This window comes from Lithobates pipiens, unplaced genomic scaffold (genome assembly GCF_037356315.1).
Source record: "Lithobates pipiens isolate NorthernLeopardFrog02 unplaced genomic scaffold, aLitPip1_a1.2 Scaffold_23, whole genome shotgun sequence".
Taxonomy (NCBI): domain Eukaryota; kingdom Metazoa; phylum Chordata; class Amphibia; order Anura; family Ranidae; genus Lithobates; species Lithobates pipiens.
The window spans coordinates 22,825,089-22,846,887 of record NW_027507785.1 but is presented as its reverse complement, the minus strand read 5'-3'; the positions used below and the strand labels follow the sequence as shown (position 1 = coordinate 22,846,887).

At 46.1% G+C, this 21,799-nt stretch overlaps 1 protein-coding gene across 1 annotated transcript in view; it reads left to right on the top strand.

The window, feature by feature from the left end:
- ARFIP2 (ARF interacting protein 2) overlaps positions 1 to 21,799 on the top strand; it is a 141,370-nt gene that overhangs the window by 52,836 nt on the left and 66,735 nt on the right. Inside the window, 4 exon segments of the mRNA XM_077451304.1 lie at positions 1,886 to 1,991; positions 2,828 to 2,866; positions 10,969 to 11,077; positions 21,428 to 21,490. Of these exon segments, the coding sequence (XP_077307430.1) occupies positions 1,893 to 1,991; positions 2,828 to 2,866; positions 10,969 to 11,077; positions 21,428 to 21,490 (310 nt within the window). The 5' untranslated portion in view covers positions 1,886 to 1,892.

Here is a 21,799-nt window from a genome sequence, read left to right as displayed (position 1 = left end):
GTGGGCACTGATGGGCTGCACTGGTGGGCACTGATAGGCATAGTTAAGGCGGCACTAATAGGTACAGATAAGGCGGCACTAATAGGCACAGATAAGGCGGCACTGATGGGCAAAGATGGGCACAGATAAGATGGCACGGATGGGCACTGATAGGTACCACTTATAGATGGGACTGATGGGCACTGATAGGTGGCACTGCTGGGCACTGATGGGCGGCACTGCTGGGCACTGATGGGCACTGGTAGATGACACTGATGGGCACGGATATGTGGCACTGGGGTGCAGCACCTTTGTTGAGGCAGGTTGTGGGCACTGCTGGGTGGCACTGTGGGCACTGCTGGGTGGCACTATGGGCACTGCTGGGTGGCACTGACGGGGGGCACTAATTTTTTATTATGTGTAGTTATGAGGGGGCAGGTGGGCACTGGCAGGGCTGGCCGTGATCGGGACTGATGTCCCGATCACGGCCGCCGGTGATCGGCTTTTTTTTTTCTCCTCGAGCTGTCAGCGCGAGGAGGAATAATAGCCGATTACCGGCTCCGTTATATCACATGATCAGCTGTCATTGGCTGATAGCTGATCACGTGATAAGGGGTCAGGATCGACCCCTTGCACGGATCGGTGATCAGGCGAGTCTCGTAGACTCGCCGATCAAAGCGCGCGCCCCTCGGGGGGCGCGCAGGCCGCTCGTGCACGGGACTACGTCTATTGACGTCGTCCCGGAAAAGGAGATCCGCGCTGTAGCCGTCCGGCTATAGCGCGGGTCTCAAGTGGTTAATTATAGTCCTTTACTGACACATTTTATGAATTGTAAATTTGCTGGAAATGCTCTAAAATTCCTTTTTCTCATAGTGAAAATACTGCTTCCACACCCCTCAGCACAAGAGTCATTATACAGACATGTACAGCAGAGAAGGGGAGGATGTATGTCTGACCAGGTGCACTGGGTCTAACTTTGGTGCCTATTAAAGTGCAATTTAATATGTGGTGTCCCTGCACAACTGCAGTTACAGGGAAGTTTATGTAAGAGTATGAAACTGTCCGTACCTCACACAGGACTTGCCTGCAAACAAAATCTGAAAGTATCAGGGAAGCAGCGAGCTGGTTGGAGGCCCTAGCTAGGTGGTATTTCAGTGGTCTTATGCCCCTTTCACAAGGGCTGTATGATTGGGTCTGCCTGTTCGTTTTTCAGGCGGACCCGATTGGACTCTCTATGGGCAGTCAGTTGGAAATGGACTTGTGTCCATTTACTCCGCCTACCTCTGATCTGGCAAAATCATACGGAGTGGTGATCCGTTCCCCTCCATCTGGCCAGATCATATAGAAGGCCAGTTGGGTGTGAACGGACAGCCGGTCCGTTTACATCTGACTGCCCATAGAGCAAAGCGGGCTGTGGCCATGTCCGCTTTGCATAAACGGAGCGGACACGGACCGGTCATCTACCAGCTCCGCTGATCCTCGCTGAGCAATACTGGATCTGGCCCTTGTGAAAGGGGCTTTACAGCGATCTTGTATTAGAGCAGCAAGGGAAGTTGGAGGACCTAAGTTGGTTTAGGCCTGCTTTAACGCTTCATTCCCTCTCCAGAAAAGTGGAATTCATCTCATCACACAAATATGAACTTTTCAGGAAGTTGAAAATTCATTGCCTGTTAAGAATCCATTGATAGGTCAAACCTGAAATGACAACTCCCCAGTTACTGAGATACAATTTCTTCCTCCATCCAGGAATGTGGCCAGACTATACATAGCAGAGCAAAGCCGGGAGGGGTCATCAGAAACAACCAATACCAGTATATATTGGATATGAGTCCAAAAGACACAATTAAATATATGATTGTTGTATGTATGTGTCATATGCGTGATTATCCTCCATCATGTTCTGCAGGGTCACCATGTCTGAAGGAATTATGAGTAAAGCTGCCACCATGGAGATCCCCATCAGCAGCAATGGTGTCTCCGGGACCCTCAATGAAGATGAGAGTTTGGAGCAGGTAACATTAGTCCCTATTCATATTTCTTCATTCAGAGTCACAAAATTGTCCACAGCTCCTTTTTTGATATGCGTACTGCCATACAATGTTCCTTCTCTGCTCATGTTTCTCTTGGTCTTTAATGTTTGTCGGGTTTCTCCTCCTGTCTACCATCATCCTTCTTTCTCCTCTCCCATTCCTCCTGTTCTCTATTGTTATTGTATCAGGGTGTGATTGCTTCCTTGTCTTTTAATACCACAAGTGTCCTTCTCCTCTCCCATCCCTTCTGACCTCTGATGTGTCCATCTTAGGACTTGGATGTTCTATTGTCTTGTACTGTATTTCAACCACTGTTCTACCTTCTCTTCTCCCACCCCTCCTCATCTCCAGTGTGTCCATTTCAGGGTATGTACAGTATGTTCATCACTCTTCTTCTACATTAATTTTCACCAGTAAACTTCCTTCACCTCTCCCATCCCTTCTGACCTCTGATGTGTCCATCTCAGGACATGTATGTTCCCTTGTCTTCTGTTGTTGTTTCCACCAGTGTCCTACCTTCTCCTCTCCCATCCCTCCAGTCTGCAATGTGCCCATGTCAGGTTATGTATGTTCCTCTGCCTTCTACTTTTATTTCCACCAGTGTATTTACTCCTCCTCTCCTGGTCCTCCTGATCTCCCATGTGTTCATCTCAGGTTATTTATGTTCCCCGGTCTTCTACTGTTTCTTCCACCACCACTGTTTTTCCTTCTCTCCAATCCCTCCTGATCTCCAATGTGTCCCTTGTCAGGTTATGTATAGTATACTCCCATGCCTGCTAACGTCATTACCAGTAGTGTCCTTTCTTCTCATTTTCCAGTTCCGCCTGATCTCCGATGTGTCCATGTATATATGTAAAGTATGTCCCCTATCTTATACTGTCATTACCACCAAAGTCCTTCTTTCTAGTTTCCTTTTCCTCCTGGTCTCTACAATAAAATATTACCTACTGTTGTTTTATTGTCCAGTGACCGTCCTTCTTCTTTCCCATCCTAGTATATAATGTCTGTTTTACCATCATATGCATTCGATTTTGTGAGTTTCCTCTTTGCCTGAGCCTGATGTCTTCTCAGAGTTCATATTATGGTTTCCATCTTCTCTCATTATCTATACACTAACAGTTAAGAATCAGACAACAGACAACCGTTCGGACAAAGTCTTGATACTTTATTGTGGTTGTGTTCTTGATCCACACGGTCATATTGATGCATGCTTGTCTTGGAATAGTTCATTAGTGTCTGTGAAATCCAGTGCTGGCAAATTCTGATTAAGTTGTGGTTCATTTAGTGCCTGGGAGCAGATGAACATGCTTCAGGTGGCTGGCTGTAATGTTACTATTCTGCATTATAGAAATGATTTCTTTATCATACATAATGGGACACAGAGCAATTATTCATGACTATCTGGGTTATACGCTACATCTAGGTGATTGGACACTGGCAACCAATAGCAAGAAGGTTCCTCCCATATAACCCCTCCCATACGGGAGCCACCTCAGTTTTTTGCCAGTGTCTTCAGGTGATGGTCATGAACGTGAAGCTCTTCAAATTTTGTCATTTAAGCGTCCCAGTGAGGACGTTGTGATTGTATCCGTTCGGATGGCACGAAGCTAAAGGAATGGTACCCGAGCCTCGATGCAAGAACGAGGTTTTGCTTGTAACGTGTCCTATTTAGGCGCTGGACCCTTGGATAGTGGTATTCTGGTCATTTTCTTGCCCAAGATAACCCAAAGGGTGCTTTACAGGCCAAATAGTGTGGACCCCATGATGGGGGACCCGGTCCTTGAAGGTCCACAGAGGCACTACCCGCCGTGATGGGGGAAGATTGGGCCTGGCTTTCAGGTCCTGCAGCGTGGACTGGTGAGTACTCCCTCTGGGATTGCTGTATTTCCCCTCTGTTACTGTGTCTTTTCAACGAACGTGTGCGCCGCTGAGGTGATTTTCACCTCGTACGGTCTGTAGTTTCCAGGCACGCATGCAACGTATTTTGGCGCCACTATACGTTCGGATACCATGCCTTTTAAAAGGAGGCAGTTCACCTGGTGTGTGCGTGGAGGCATAGAGCTTGTTGGGCATGTGAGTCTACAGATTTTGGACACAGTTGCATCAGGTTAAAGGGGACAGTGTTAAAACTGTAATAGCTGCTGTATACTGGATTACAGTTAGCTCAGAGGGAGTGCTGTCCTCCCATACTTGTAAGCAATGTCTTCCAGGAAGAGAGGAACAGGGAGCAAGACCAATACAGGGTTAAGAGTACCTCCTTTAAAAGCAGGAGATCAAACTCTTGAGGATATTATCCCAGCTTCCCCTGAAGGTCCTGTGGATTCTGGCTTGGCTGAGCCATTGCATTTGTCAGGCATTGTGGCCACAACTGGTGTCCCTGCCTCGGCTTATGTTACTAAAGATGATTTGGCATCCGCATTATCTGGCCTTGAAGGTAAAATAGCAGGGAATGATTGCCTCGGTAACACAAGCAGGGAGAAAACGTAACAGATCTCCCTCTCCAGAACATGATCATGATGGGGAGTCATCTGAGCATCAGGATTCTAATAACCAGGCAGGGCCTGGGTACCCAGACCCAGAGTGGGAGGAGGATCTGGTCGCAAGGGATCGAGAAGAAGGAGAAGCTGAGGACTCTTCAAAGGGAGAGTTTAGCTCGGATGAGCCATTTTCAGCCTCCCATTCCCAAAAATTATTTGTCCATTCTCTGACAGAGATGGTTCGAGCTGGGTTTAAATTACCCCCAGTCCAGGAAACTGCACCCTCCTGTTCTACTTTGGGTTCTCTTCGACCTCAGCAGGGTTCCCAGGCATTTCCTGTGCATCCGTTATTAGAACAGGTGATCTATGCAGATTGGGATCATCCTGACAGGATATATTTACCTCCCAAAAAGGTTTCCCCTCCTGTATTCTTTGGAGAAGAAATTCAAGAAGAAATGGGGTACACCTCTGGTGGATGCCGCCATTTCTTCAGTAAATTAAAATTTGACCTGCCCGGTGGATAACGCCCAAGTATTTAAGGATCCGGCCGATAAAAAGCTAGAAACTTTTTGCTAAAGGCCTCCTTTTCAGTAGCTGGTTCAGCTGTTGAGCCAGCGACAGTGGCTATTGGCATATGCCAGTCCTTAAAGGATCGTGTTAAAAAAATCGGTCAGGAACCCACCTTGTCAAGGAGAAGCTACAGAGGAATTATCTGAGCTCCCTCGCACCTTGTGCTTTGCAGTGGATGCATTAAAAGATGCAATCCAACAGATGTCTCGTTGTGCACTTCTGTCCGTACATATGCACAGGGTCTTGTGGCTAAAAAGCTGGTCGGCCGAGACACCATGCAAAAAGCTTCTTGCAGCTTTTCCTTTTCATGGTGAACGCCTGTTTGGTGAAGATCTTAATAAGTATATCCAAAAGATTTCAGGTGGGAAAAGCGTGTTGCTCCCTGTTAATAGGGAGAATATAACCTCTACCTCCACAAGGGTTCCTTAAACGTCTCGGTACAAGAGAATGGGTACAAAGTGAGAACACGATGGTATAGAACACCGGAGGTGATTCATAGATATACACCGGCCGTGCCAAAAGATTGTTGGCGATGCGGTGCAACGACGGGCACGTTCCTTCATATATGGTAGGGCTGCCCCTCTCTGCAACCATACTGGCGAAATGTGCACGAAGTGGTTACGAGGGTATCTTCTCTCCCATTAGACTTCTCTCTGGCGCAATATCTTCTACATCTTTCTGAGATTCCCAAAAAACAATACCATAAATCGCTCGCTCTACACATGATCAATGCGGCTAGAATGTGCGATCCATTGGCGAGCTGCTTCTGTGCCGACCTTAGTCGAGTGGTTCCATCGTATCAATAGAACGGCAGAAATGGAGAAGCTGATCTACACTTCACTTGATAAGACTGCGGTATATGCTGCAATCTGGGGCGATTGGTCGTCCTTTAAGGCCTCTCAGATGTACCACGACATCATGGAATCGACTACCTCAAGCAGTAGGTTGACCCCGTAAAGATTACTGATGGATGACAGCAGACACTACATCACTGTTATCCCATGGGGTTGCTCCCCTGTTCGAGCTTGGGAGAGCGCAGCTGGTGAAGTCCTCACCCCCTCTCCCTTTTTTCCAGCATCCCCTTTCAGGCGAGTTCATCCTAGACGCTTTATCATCTGCGTTCTCTTATACAGCATTGCCTACCCTTTCTCCTCCGCCCCCCCTCTTCCTGTGTTCCCTTTTTTCCCCCCCCTCAACAAATTTGATAATTTCCCCACCCTCCCCCCCCCTTTTTTTTTTTCCCCCCTCCCCTATCTTACCCAACTGAACAGTCTATCCAATAACTAGAGTGGTTCTTGTTCACCTCAGATCCTGCCCAAGACTGGGTCATTAGAGGTATATAGACCTGAGGTTCAATCGCATGAAGTTAAATGTCTTGTGCCTTTACCTTGATTCAAATTTCTTTTTTTTTTTCTTATGCTGTTTATACAAGCTATGGGCATAGCCCAGGACTGTTGTCGATATGTTTATATGTAAACAACATTTGCTGAGATTGTACTTTTATGTACCCTTCCTTTATTTCAATAAAATGTTTATGAAAAAAAAATAAAAAATAGGGAGAATAAACGACCCTCCTTTAAGATTCCCCGTGCTCCAGGACCTAGTTCTTCTTTTCTCAATCGGTATCGACGGCCTCAGCAGTCCGGTTTAAAAAAACAAAACACAGGGTCAGAAAAAACCCTGGAATCAAAGGTCAAACAAGCCCAGTTCTAAGTCTACCCTGTGAAGGGGCGCCCCCGTTCTTACGGGTGGGGTGAAGACTTTGGCTGTTTTTGGATGCTTGGAGAAAACAGGTTCAGGACAAGAGGGTAATTTCCATCATAACATCAGGTTACAAGATAGAGTTTCGGGGAGTTCCCTCTTCCTCCAACTCGATTCTTGAGCTCAAGGGTTCCGGCGGAACCAGAGAAAAGGAAATGTCTGCTCCTGGCCTTAGAGCATCTGCAAAAGCAGGGAGTAATCATCGAGGTCCCGCACGAGGAAAGGTTCAAAGGGTTTTACTCAAACCTGTTCACCGTACTGAAACCGAATGGGGAGGTAAGGCCCATTTTGGACCTCAAATCTCTCAATCTGTTTCTAAGTGTTCGATGGTTCCGTATGGAATTGACTCGCTCAGTGGTAAACTCCCTAAAGAAAGGGGATTACTTAGCATCCATAGATATCAAAGATGCATATCTTCATGTGCACATCTCTATGCCGCATCAGCGGTTTCTCTGTTTTGCGGTAGAAGGGCGACATTTTCAATTCGTCACATTGCTGTTCAGTTTAGCCAACCCTCTTTGAGTCTTCACAAAAATTCTGGCCCCTGTATTGGCGGACCTAAAGATCCCAGGGAATTGTGGTGGTAGGATATTTGGACGATCTTTTTTTGAAGGATCAATCTCGTCCCGTCCTGGTCCAAAACATCTTAAAGACTGTACAAATTTTGCAACACCTAGGCTGGATTCTGAATATAAACAAATCAAACCTTCACCCCACTCACGTATTAACGTACTTGGGCCTAAACTTGGACACTATCCAAGAAAAGGTGTTTCTGCCTCCTGTAAGGGTCAACTCCATAGTGGAACTCGTCCAGAGGAGGATGCTGGGACTGTGACATCATAATGGGCGGGGACATCACCCGGTGACCCCGCCCATTGTCCCTATATAAGTCACCGCGTCGCTGTCATTGCGGCCAGAGAGAGCGTCGAGTCAACATCTCAAGGAACAAGGAGAAGAACAAGAAGAAGAGAAGGCAGCGGCGATGGAAGACCGGGCCACCGCTAGTAAAAGAGCTGGAAGAAGGAGCGGAGGCCTGGCAAGAAGAACCGAAGAGGGGGACAAGACCCCTGAAGTCAGAAGAAGAGGCGGCGGTGACAGAAGACCAGGCTACCGCTAGTAAAAGAGCTAAAGGAAGAAAGCGGAGGCCCGGCAAGAAGAACCGAAGAGGGGGACAAGACCCCTGAAGTCGGAAGAAGACCCCTGGGCGGCGACGAAGAAGAAAGCCAGGCTCCTCTGCTAGTAAAAGAGCTAGCAGAAGATAGCGGAGGAGTCCGACGAGAAGACCCCCAAGACAGAAGACCCCCGGAGCTCTGCAATTAATTTAAACCCTTGTGTGGTTTTTATTTTTTATTTTTTTTTCACCAGGTGAATGGGTAGGGGTACATTGTACCCCATACTCATTCACATAGGGTGGGGGGCCGGTATCTGGGGGCCCTTATTAATGGGGGCTTCCGGATTTCAATAAGCCCCCCGCCTGCAGACCCCGACAACCGACGGCCAGGGTTGTTGGGAAGAGGCCCTTGTCCTCATCAACATGGGGACAAGGTGCTTTGGGGTGGGGGGGAGGTGTTTTTTCAGCGTAGGGCTTCCCCTTTAAGTCCATACCAGGTGACGGGGCTAGCGACGTGTCAATCTCGCCTCCAAAGGCGCTAGTCCTGGCTACCTGGAGCCATGTTCAAAATGAATGGACTTTTCTCCTTGTGCGGGAAAGTCCGTTCATTTCAAAAGTCCGGCGAAATAGCACACACACCCGGCGGACAATTTTTGAGTCAAAACTACTTTCTAAGTCCGCCGGACTTTTGGGGAAAAAAAGTCCGCCGGAGCCCACACACGGGTGGATTCCGCCGGACAGTCTGATCGTGTGTACGCGGCATTAGTGTCAAAGTCCAAAAACATTAAAGAACTTGCTTACTTTGACTGCATCCAGAGAATAGCCATTCGCAGCTGGATGATCACTCAAGTTGGACAGTCCCTCTCTCACAAGGCCTAGCAGCCAACTTGGTGCTTACTTCAGGAACAAAGTCTTTGCCAGACGTTGTTGCAGAACATGTAGGGAAACTAAACTTGAAACACTTGTAGGATACCTGGATCTTTCAGCCTGCTTGGCGTTATCCACAAGACCGGATTCTCTCGGTTACTTCAGCCCTTCCAGGTCCTGTTTAGAAGAACACCACGTACGGGTTGGTTTTCTTAAGAGTCCTCCTCTGGAATGCTCGAAGTACACTGGGTCTCTCCCGAACCGGAGACGGGACCCAACCACCTCAGAATCCTCCTTTAGTTTCCTTGCCATGGGCTAGCCAGCTCCAAGACATTAAAGTCGGGTGGATCCGCACCCCAGGCCATAGCCTTCCTGGGGGTTGGTCAGGAGGATCAGGACGATGTAGTCAGCACATCATACTGGACTGGAACCCCAAGCCACGTGACATCCGCATCTTATGTACCCTCTGCCAATAGCACAGCGAGAGTTCCCCCTCCCACTGGGCGGGCTCCGAGAGAGAGTAACTTAAGCGCCCGACCAGACCACAGTTCCATGCCTGCCAGAAGAGACAGTGCCCCCTGTGGCCAGGCTGAACATCTCACAGTCCAGTCAGACTGATGCTGAGGCCCAATTTAGATAATTACACCCAAACCAAACTGCAGTTTAGGCAACTTTAATTTTAGAAAAACCGCATAGCGTGTGCTCTTCAGGAGCCGCCGCTACACATGTTTTAGTAATAATCAAAATCCATTGGTGGTCATTCCTGCCTAGATCCAAAGCACAGAGTGTCATCCCTGTCTCCTCTCCCTTCCCTACATTAGTCACTTTTCACAGGTTATCCTGACACTACAGAATCTCGGGAGATGCCCCCCCCCCCCTCCTCTGCACACAGAAGGTGATTGATAGTCTCAGCTGTGCGTGTAAAGGGGGGCGGGGGTCCATTCTCTCCACTTGGGTCTCAAATTACACTCGGCTCATTGCTATGCAGTGTGTGATGGCAGATCCCATCCCCTGCTTTCTGGCACTTAGGAATAGCCTTTGATCCGTGTGATTTAGAAGGCTGGAGAGAGGAAATGGCTGCAGATTATTATTATACAGGATTTATATAGCACCGATCGTTTACGCAAGGGATCCTAAAACTTCGGCCCTCCAGCTGTTGCAGAACTACACGTCCCATGAGGCATTGTAAAGCTCTGACATTCACAGACATGACTAAGCATGATGGGAATTGTAGTTCCTGAACAACTGGAGGGCCGTAGTTTTTAGACCCCTGGTTTACTCAGTGCTTTACAACATAAGGGCAGACAGTACAATTACAATACAATTCAATACAGGGGGGATTTAGAGGGCCCTGTTTATTAGAGCTTACAATCTAGGAGGGAGGGTCAAGTTATACAAAAGGGTAATAGCTGTGGGGGATGAGCTAATGGACAAAGTAGTGCAGTTGTCAGATGGAGGCAGGATAGGCTTCCCTGAAGAGGAAATTTTTTTAAAAGTGGATAAATGTGGAGACATTCTGACAGATTGGGGTAGGGAATTCCAGAGGATGGGCCAGGCTCAGGAGAAGTCCTGGAGGCAGATATGGGAGGAGGTGATGAGGGAGCTAGAGAGCAGGAGGTGTTTGGAGGAAGGATGAGGGCGATTAGGTTGGTATTTTGAGACTAGGTTAGTGATGTAGCTGGGGGCAGAGTTATGGATGGCTTTTTAACTTATTTCTTAGTATTTTTTGAATTAAATTTGTTGGCAGCCAATGGAGGGATTGGCAGAGAGGTGTAGCAGACACTGAGCGGTTTGTAAGGTGGATGATGATGGACTGATAAACAGGTACAACTTATGTAAGAGGATTTGTTTCATCTCTGTGTATCACCTGAGGCCAGTCACTTCAGTGCGTAAGTATGTAAAGGTTTACAAACCACTTTAAAAACCAAAGGTCATTTTATTTTTTTAGGCATATTCAGCATTTCTAAAAGTTTTGTAACACATAGTAAAACTTCTCTTTTATGTTCACTTCCACTTTGATCTTCGGTTTTCCTTTTTTTTTCGGTTTGCTGTGGCTCCTCCTGTCCTGAGTGATTCGGTGACATGATTTCTATCCCGTCATCTTTGTGTAGAACTGGTTTGTGTTGTGTTGTTCATTCTGCTGTTACATATAAATTGTGTTTTCATGTGTCAGGATCTACAACAAGTTATGGTTTCTGGCCCAAACCTGAACGAGACGAGTATAGTGTCCGGGGGATACGGTGGAAGCACAGAGGGGATCATTCCCACCGGCAGCATGAAGGGTAAGACGAGTGACCACCTATCATTCCTCTGTATATCTGGGGGGGGGGTAATTCTGTGTTTTAGGATTTCTGCAAGTCTCAGCCCTGTGTCTTGTGCAGCCATCTGGACATTGAGCCAGGAAGCCACTGTGACCTTTATTTGCCGGATGTCCTCAATGAGAACTGTCTGTGTTGCCCATAGCACAGGGTGGTTTTCCAGAGCAAATCTGAATCTTGTTCACTTTCATTTTCTTGGGCCTTTTCTTATTCTTGGACTTGTTTTTTTTGTTTTGGATATGTAAAATGTCATTTTTATGATATAATCTCTCACATTGTTGGACAATATACATTATTTATGTAGGAAGGTGGAAACATAATAATCCTCATATATTCATCATGTCTATGAAGCAGACCACATAGATCTTTGGGTTCTTTGTTGGTTTTCATTCTTTAATGTACATAACAAACAGCAAGACAAACAAGGGGTGGGACTGATTGGTGGTTAGATAACCCGGTCTGACCCCATTTAGGCTTCTGACTTGGTTGATCGGGGGGGGGTAAAACATTAGCTTTAGCCTATAGCAGGGGTAGTAAACCTTTGAGGAAGTGGGAATCTACCTAAGCAACAAAGATCACCGGGGTGTAGCACTTTTTTTTTTTTTTTTAAGATATTAAAGGGGTTGTAAGCCCTCAAAGTTGTTCACCTTAAAGCGGAGTTCCACTTAAAAAAAAAATAAATAAATAGAAAAGTCAGCAGCTACAAATACGGCAGGTACTGACATTTAATAGTTGGACACTTACTTGTCCAGGGGTCCAATGATGCGGTGTAAGCACCGCTCTTCTCCCCCGCCTCGCAGTGCAGGCATTGCCACTGTGGGCGCACATGCGTGAGCCATGCGGATCGCTGTGACTGGCCGGGCAATCATCTGTGACCCGTGATGTGTCCCAAATGATTGCCGAGAGGGAGGGGGAGAGATAATCTTCCTTCCAGCGCCACGGAGGAATTGGGAGATGGAACCCTCTATAAAAAGAGGGTTTCCAACCCCACCCTCCCCCTCCCCAAAATGACATGCCAAATGTGGCATGTCGGGGGGGGTCGCCTTCTCTTAAAGCGGAAGTTCCATTTTTGGGTGGAACTCCGCTTTAATGCATTCTATGCATTGAGGTGAAAAACCTCTTGTGAATGCAGCAGCCTCCCAGAGCCCCCCTTTTTTACTTACCCAAGCCCAATCGTTCCTGCGCCCAGGGATGAGCGCACCCGCTCCAGCCGGTGTCTCGGGTCCTGATTGGATAGATTGATGGCAGCACAGCCATTGGTACCCTCTGCTGTCACTCAAATCTAATGACGTGGGCACCAGGAGGCTGAGCCGAGTCCTGCTGTCTGTGTCAATGGACGCAGCAGCAGGATACGGGAGCGCGCCCGCACAGCTGCCCCGAGGGAGAGCTCTTCTCCGACATGGTATTCAAGAAGAGGAGGAGCCAGGAGCACCACCGGGGGACCCCAGAAGATGAGTATTGGGGCCACTCTGTGCATAACCAACTGCACAGAAGAGGTAAGTATGATTTTTTTTTTTTAAATAAATCTTTAGTTATCCTTTAACTAGCAAGGCCCCAATAAAAAAATTATGGCATAAAGAAAACTTATAAAAATATAATTAAACAAATGTCACTGTAAAAAAAAAAAAAAATTTTAGCCTGCCCCGGTTCGGTCATGTGATCTTCCTTGTGTCAGCCAGTGGCGGCTGCAGAGGAGACAGCGATTGACAAGGGCCGGTAAAACCTGGGGCGGTGACATCACCCATAGGTTTCCATGTCCCAGGTGTTATTAGCACTCCCTCCTCTCCTCTCCCCTACATACGCCACTGGCTCACACAGGTGAGGTAACATCTCCAGATTGGAGTGGCCTGAAAATGGGTTCAACATAGAAGTTATGAGGAGAAGGGGCATTTTTAAGGCAAAAAAAACAAACGCTTTAGGACCCCTTTTACACCACACCACCCATAGCGTGGGCGGTAAAACGCCACTATTTTTAGCGGCGTTTTACCGCAGGATTTGCGGCGCATTTCGGCCGCTAGCAGGGCGCTTTTACCCCCCCGCTAGTAGCCGAGAAAGGGGCAATACGCCGCAATAGCGGCGTTTTGCCGGCGGTATTACAGCGCTGCCCCATTGATTTCAATGGGGAGCAGCGGTGGAGGTGCGGTAAACACAGCGTTCCTTCACCGCTCCAAAGAAGCTGCTGGCAGGACTTTTTCCTGACATCCTGACAGCGCACCGCTGTAGTGTGAAAGCCCTCGGGCTTTCACACTTCACATAATGGTGCAGCTTCTTTAGGGCAGATTGCAGGCGCTATTTCTAACGCTATAGCGCCTGCAAAACGCCCTGGTGTGAAAGGGGTCTAAGACAGACTAACATACATTTAGGCTACAGCAGGGGTCTCAAACTGGCAACCCTCCAGCTGTTGCAAAACTTCAAGTCCCATGATGCATTGCAAGGCTGACAGTTACAAGCATGACTCCCACAGGCAGAGGCATGATGGGACTTGTAGTTTTGTAACAGCTGGAGGGCCCCCAGTTTGAGACCCCCCTGGGCTACAGGCTGCCTTTTTTTGGCAGGCAATGCTGTTCTGTAACAGCAATCCTAGCGGCTAATTTCTGGCTGGATTGCTGCTACAGGCGGCTGAAGGGGATCCCTCCCCCTCTCATGCTCTCTGCACTGGTGGTCAGTGGTAGTGTTATTTCAAACTACCCTCCCTATTGGTGGGCAGTGGCAGTAATTAACTTTTTTGTGCTGCATTAGTGGCACCAGTGTCAGTGTTAATTACCCTTTTCTTCTGCATTAGTGGCCAGTGGAAGTTTTTAATAACCTCTTCATGCTGCAGTATAAAGGGTTTAATTAACACTGCCACTGGGGCCACTAATGTAGCATGAAGGGGTTAATGTGCTGCTATTGGCCACTGATGCATTCGTTACCAGTGACAGTTAATTACCCCTTTCTGCTGCATTAGTGACAAGAGTGTGAGTGTTAATTAAGCTATTGTATGCTGCAGCATGAAGGGGTTATTAAACACTTCCACTGGTCACTAATGCAGCATAAAGGGGTTATTAACACTGACACGTGCCATTATTAACCCCTTCACCGATGCCCCCTCACTGTATATAACTTGTTACTTGCATTTAGGGTGCCAGCGCCCCACTCTCCTGCCTCCCGGCCTCTGAATGACAGCCAGTCAAAGGCCAGGACTAGAAATCATCTGTCGGGTGGAGATCACTCCACCTGACAGAATGTATTATTTTCCACACTAGTGTTGAGTGCAGCATGGCACTTGGCACCCCGCTGCAGCTCTCCATGTGTGCTGTGATCGGGCAGGATTTACTTGTCAGATGGCCTTGATCAACAGGTAGGAATACTGTAGTAGGTACAAATACTGTAGCTCCTGACTTTTATTAAAAGGACACTTACCTGTCCAGGGATCCATTGCTGTTCTCACTTGGGACATTTTTTCTCCCGAATTTGGGTCCCTGGAAATGCAATGTTTAATATGCAAGCCCTGCTGTAACTCCCTGCGGCTTTACAGTCAGCCTCTTACTGCGCATGTGCAAGATGCACTTGTTTGTGAATGGATCCGCAGCCTCTGGGACCTGTGATGTGTCCCAGGAGGTTGGGTGGGGGGGTTGCCACTCAGATCGCTTAGGCAACTTAAGCAGAGATGGAGCGGGTGCCTGGCAAAACTTCCACAGTCCCCAATTCATCTCCTGATAGTACAGAGCCTTGGGGGCACCCTGCACGTGCTCAGTTTGGTGTGTATTGCTAGAGAGTTTTTCTAGGGAGGGTGCATGTGATTGACACAGGGCCAGTCAGCACTGTCCAGACAGATGGTCAGGCGTCATGCATTTTTTTTTTTTTTTATTCTTTTTTAAATCATACTTACTTAATTGGATGCTGCATCTGCCCCCTGCCAGTTCTAAGGCTGAGAACACCACGGTTCTAAGGCTGAGCGATCAAACACCACTGATCGCTCAGTTCTCACAGCTCCATGACCATAGAGCTGGTGACCGTCAGTCATTGCTATCTGCTCTATGCCCCCTCACTGGAGCACTGGGCTGTGGAGAGGGGCGGGAGCTAAAGCAAACAAGCTGTGGCTATACTTCTCCTTTCATTGGGAAATGTGCGTAAATGCATCTAGCGTAAACGCGCACTTATGTGTGTTTTATGCGCGTGCATGCATTTTTTCTGCCCAATTGCTCCTCCCCTGAGCGCTCTGATGATTTATTTTTTTCCTGTAAACGCTCCTCTTGTAAGACACCTGTAAATGCTTTTGAGTGCATGGACACACAGGCTAACATAATGGTGGATTTACAGGCTGAAAAAATAAACGCCAAACGCCTGTAAAGTTGGCATTACCCAGTGTACATGTGTCCTAAAAGTGGTATTAATCCTAAACACTAAATTAATACAAGTGACAGTGCGATCGGAGTTATTTGATTTGATGGACGCACATCTCATGGCCAGGCATACTGTTTAGATAATGGAGGAAGGAGCAGACAGGGAGCTTCCAAGGCATCATCATCTCTGCAAAACCGGACAGGAAGCATGATGGAATTGTCCCTCCACTGGTCCATTGTTTACCCTAGGAGTGGATAGCTCATGTAAATTTGCCTAGTCCTGCGGAAATTAAAATTTCCGTCACATCACATCACCTCACAAATGACACTTCAGCATCTGCATTGCTAAATAGAAGAGAAACTACAGCTATAAATATCCCTGAGATGGAAGGAACCCAGTTCACACCATTCCTGACACACACACATCATCATCATCCCGCAAGGTGTTTTTTTTTGCCTCTTTGTAGCTCGGGGTTTAGCAGTCACAGCGCTGGGGCTTTGGGTTCTTCTTTTCAATGGAGACTCTGTCGGAGCTGTTTGTATGTCCTCCCCATGGCTATGTGACTTTCCAACCACATGCTCCAGTCTCTTCCCACAATCCAAACATAAACTCTGAGCATAGCCGACTTTTCTGTGTAGCCCTGATGTGACTGGTTCAATATTCTCTGTACAGCACTGCAGTATATGTCAGAGCTATATAAATGTATGATAATAGTGTGTGACTGTGGGGGGGACATTAGAGTGTAAGCTCCTCTGGTACAGAAACTGATGTGACTGGTTCAGTGTTCTCTGTAGAACACTGTGGTATATGTCCGAGCTATATAATTTTATAATAATAGTGTGTCACTGCTGGGGGATATTAGAGTGCAAGCTCCTCTGGTACAGAGACTGATGTGACTAGTTCAGTGTTCTCTGTACAGCACTGCAGTATATGTCAGAGCTATATAAATGTGTAATAATAGTGTGTGACTGTGGGGGGACATTAGCGTGCAAGCTCCTCTGGTACAGAGACTGGTGTGACTGGCTCTGTACAGCACTGTGGAATGGGATTGGGAGCCCATTAAAAGTATTTCCGATTTTCTTGTAGTGTTAACTATAAAAAATAATAATTCTTTGCAGTGTAAGAGGGAAGTCACTACTAATGTCTGTGATTGTATCTTCTGAGTGTCGTACCCAATAGAAGGTCTAGACTAGGAAGAGTAAGTCTGGGTTCACACCTATGTGAATTGAATGCGGATTTCCCCGCATCCAATTCACATAGCAGGAGAATATGACCAGCTCTCTATGGAGCCGCGGAGCGCACTGCACAGAAACGCTGTGCACCTTTTGGCTACATTTCAAGGCCGAATTCAGGCAAAGATTCGTCCCTGAACAGGGGCGGACATTGTTACTGTGCAATCCACAACAGGTTTAGGTGTGAACCGAGCCTTAAGGTCTTGTTTATTTTAAAATGTTCCTCCCATACCTGGTAAGACTAGATGATGTAAAGTGACTGCCAGGTTTGCTGGTGTTAAAGTAGATGTAAACCCTAAGGCCCCTTTCACACTTGTGCGACTTGGGACTGCAAAGTTGTACCCCGTGATTTCCAATGAGTACCTTCATATCTGTGTGACTTCAAAGTAGTCCCTGTACGACTTTGGTCCGAATTTGATGCGAGTTGAGGTCCACAGACCTCAAGTTTATACAGGCATTCCCTGAAATTGTGGCAAAATCACGCCACCTTTCAAGTCGCGGCAGTGTGAAAGGGGCTTAGCTGAATGACATTTTGCTAAAGAAGGCAGGATTGGTTCCAATTATTTGATTTGTGTGACAGCCAATCACAGCGATCTCACGATCGAGAAGCCTGTCTCCAGCTCCTGCCATTCAGAAACCTTCAAAGGGCCAGTGGGAGCGAGAGCCAAGGGATTAACAATCCCCCTACTGGAAACATCCACAATTGAATAATTTGGAGGTGTCTGCGTATTCTTGGTCATAAAGGTATGGGCAATGGTCAGCTGTCCGCACACTTGACCATATAGTGTAGGCCAAAATGTAATTGTTTAAGTGGAACTTTAATCAGAAAATTAAGTACTACTAGATCACTTCAGTATGGCCCCTTTTGCAGGTATTGCTATGTAAAACATTAAAAACAGTGTCTATACTGTTTAAAATCCAGTAATACACTGTCTCACCCTGCTCTGCACATGCTCAGTTGCTCTCCATTTTTAGGCACTGTGCCAAATTTGTAGAGGCCGATCTTCTGACAGCCTTCAAGGGGAATTAAACCCGCCTATCCTTTACAGCCAAGGATGCTGTTTCTGGTTGATCTGCAACTGCCATGATGCTGCACATGTGATCAATTATGGCACCAGCCATTTGATGGTTTGACAGTTTGCTTGAGGACAAAAGCAAATGTGAAAGTTTGCAGTCCCAGCATTACAGGAATGTAACTGTTTTTGAAACCGTTAAATCGATGGGTGTAGTTCCGGCTTATGATCTTCTGCTGTTTGGGTGCTCTGGGCTTCAGCAAAATGGCGGCCTCCAGCAAGAAGAAATGCTGAAGGCAATTTACAGCACATACTAATTTTGGTAGTATAAATATTAATGTGGAATATATGTCACTTGCTAAAGAACATTATTTTTTATCAAGTTGTTATGAGTTCCATTTTAAGTCTGTGTGGTAAGTTTAAAGCGGAGGTTCACACAAAAATTGAACCTACGCTCATCGGAACCCTCTTCCCCCTCCGGTGTCACATTTGGCACCTTTCAGGGGGGAGGGGGGTGCAGATACCTGTCTAAGACAGGTATTTGCACCCACTTCCGGGCATAGACTCCCACGGGAGTCTATGCCTCTTCCTGTCCTGCCGCACTGTCTGCTGGGACACACACGGGTCCCAGAGACAGCGCGGACCGTTCTCATTGCGCTGCGCGACTCGCACATGTGCAGCAGGGAACCGGGAAGTGAAGCCACAACGCTTCACTTCCTAAGACCCCATTCACACCTGAGCGTTTTGTAGCTGAAGCCTGAAGCTACAAAACGCTAGAGGGGAAAAAATCTATTCTCAATGGAGATGGTTCACATCTCCACTCCATGTCCCCTGAAGCCGAACGCCTGAAGCTCAAACAAGTTCCAGATCTTTTTTGTCGCTCGAATTGAGCAGATTTGGGTGTTTTTCTCCTTTTAACATTGGTGACCTTTTGCCCTGCACAAAATCGGTGCAAATCGCGGTAAAAAACGTCGCAAATCGCGGTAAAACCACAAAATTTGCGCAATTTTCTGCTTGAAAACACACTACACTCAGGTGTGAATGCAGTCTTATTCATTTACAAGAATGACGCCGGCAGCAGCCGAGAGCCGAGCGATTGCTCGGCTTCGGCTGCTGACATCGCTGGACTCCAGGAAAGGTAAGTGTCCATTTATTAAAAGTCATCAGCTGCAGTATTTGTAGCTGCTGGCTTTTAATAATTTTTTTTTTTTTTATGTGGCAATTGACAGGTAAGTAACCTGTCAATTGCAAATCTTGGCTTGACTAGTATAATATAACCAGAAAAGATCTACCGTATTTATCGGCGTATAACACACACTTTTTTTCCCCTTAAAATCAGGGGGAAATCGGGTGTGCGTGTTATACGCCGATCCCCCGCTGTTGCTACCCGTTTCTGCCGTTCTCTGCGGCTTCCGGGTATTTTCGGCCGCACTCGACCGTTCTCGGCTATCTTCGGCTGTTCTCGGGTATTTTCAGCCACACTCGGCCATTCTCGGTGGCTTTCGGAAAACCGAAAGCCGCCGAGAATGGCCGAGTGTGGCCGAAAATAGCAGAGAACTGCCGAAAATAGCCGAGAATGGCCGACTGCGGCTGAAAATACCCGGAAGCCGCCGAGAACTACCGAGCGCCGCTGAGATACACAGGACTTTCGCTCTGTATCTCAACGGTGCCATTTTTAAACGACAAACACACTGACAAGGCTGCAAACGACTGACAAGGCTGCAATGCAAGGCTGCAAATGACACTGACAAGGCTGCATTGATGGGCATTTAAATGTAAGTTTTTTTCATTAAACTTCCCTCCTAAAAGTTTTTTGCTTTTAAATTCCCTCCTAAACTTGGGGTGCGTGTTATACGTCGGCGCGTGTTATACGCCGATAAATACGGTATATTGATTCTCTGTGTTGATAAATTGGCAGTATTTTATTTGGTGGTGCCTTTCATGATCCCCATTCCTGCAGGGTAGAGCTCACCCACTAATGTCATTAGAACCATATATGCTATAATACTGAACATTTTAACCAAGGTCTAGGAAAAAACTAAGTGTGGTGTTTTTGGATTGTGGAGGAAACTAGAGTATCCAAAATCTATACATTGCAGTCCATATATTTCAACTGGATACGCCCAAAAAAAACAAAAGTTCCCTCTTATTTTGGAGATGCCTTTTATGCAACAAGAGTCACCTCTTGCCACGGGGAGCCACACAATAGTCGCAGATCCAGGAGGTCACTGGTCTTCACAACTTTCATAACAATCTGACTATACTTGCTTCAAAACAGTTGTAATTTAGGATCCACTACATCTTTCTTTGTGTGGATGGTCTTCATCTCCAGACACATTCTTCAAGATAATTTTAGGAATCTGGTATTTTCTTTACTATTGGAACCTCGAGTACATACAATTTTTTCGGTAAACCTTTGTAGCACCCTGGTGTTTAGGCAGGGTTGCTAACAAATTTAGTTTGCCAGGTAGTAATTTTCCTGGCTAATTGTTAGGAGATGTTGGAGGGATGTTGGTAGGGCTGCAACTAACGATTATTTTCATAATCGATTAGTTGGCCGATTATTGTTTTGATTAATCGGTTAATAACCTTAAAAAAAAAAAGTGTGGTGTATAATCTAGTTAATATGTAAAGTTTCTAAAAAAGGCAATTTATTCTTAAATATCTCTATGCAGTAGTAAATATAAATAACCAACTATATGGTTAGGGAGCAACATATCTAATCCACTTTGAAAATAACAGACAGAAGAGATATACTGTATATATATTAGAGAGGATATATACTATTAGAGGAGATATACTGTATATACTATTAGAGGAGAGAGATACTGTATATACCAGTACTATTAGAAGAGATATACTGTATATACTATGAGGCTATATACTATTAGAGGAGAGATATAGTATTATTATTATTATTATTATACAGGTTTTATATAGCGCCAACAGTTTGCTCAGCACTTTACAACATGAGATATACTGTATATACTATTAGAAGAGATATACTGTATATACTATTAGAGGCTATATACTGTATATACATTAGAGGAGAGATATAATGTATATACTATTAGAGGGGATATATGCTGCATATAATATTAGAGGGGATATACTGTATAAACTATTAGCGGAGATATACTGTATAAACTATTAGAGGAGATATAATGTATATACTATTAGAGGAGATATAATGTATATACTATTAGAGGAGACATATACTATTAAATGGTCAATCTATTAAATATCATCAGACTCATTAACTTTAACCCCATTTTGTTACTGGCCGATTAATCGATTATGAAAATAGTAATTGATTTTAATTTCATAATCGATTTGTTGTCGATTAATCGATTAGTTGTTTCAGCCCTAGATGTTGGCATAGGTCTAAGCACTCCATTCACTTTACTCTCAGAATTTCAACTAGATGTAGGATCTTTTGGGGGTTTTAGAGCCATAGAAAACCTTGATGGCCACTGAGCCACAGTGACTAACACTGCAATGTTTAGATGCCGACAGATTTTTGTAATGTGAGAGCACCAATAATTATCTAGGCTTGGTCTCCTGATCTTGAAGGGCTTGTCGGTGAAGTTAGATCAGAGCTTTGAGTGGTCATTTCCCTCCATGATGGACCGTACTTGCCTGTCCTGTCGTCATCATCGTATTACCAAACTGGAACTTTATATAGAGTACAGCCATCTTATGTCCCTGTTGCCTTATGTTTTAATGTCTGTGGTTTTGTTTAGGGCCCGCGGTGCACATAAATCCCCGCTACCTTGGACTCCGATTCTTGACGGCAGAGGGACAAGGTTTCTAACCTGTTGTTTTTTTTTAAACTATTGTATATTAACCTTGGCATGGTTCTTAGCCTGGTCTATCAGTTTACACCAAGCCTTGTCATTGTTGCACTTTCTGGCTGGTTCTTTCTTTCTGTCAATGGCCTGTACTAACACCCGCACTTCTCAAATCTTTCAATCTTCTAATTGATGGCATTTTACCTGCAGCCAAGACTCTCAGTTTAGTTTTGTATGGAGTTGGAAAGGGTCGGAAGCTCTATTGGGTTGTTAATGGAATCCCGTTGGGGAGATTTCATCTTACTCCCTGTCCTGGTGACCACT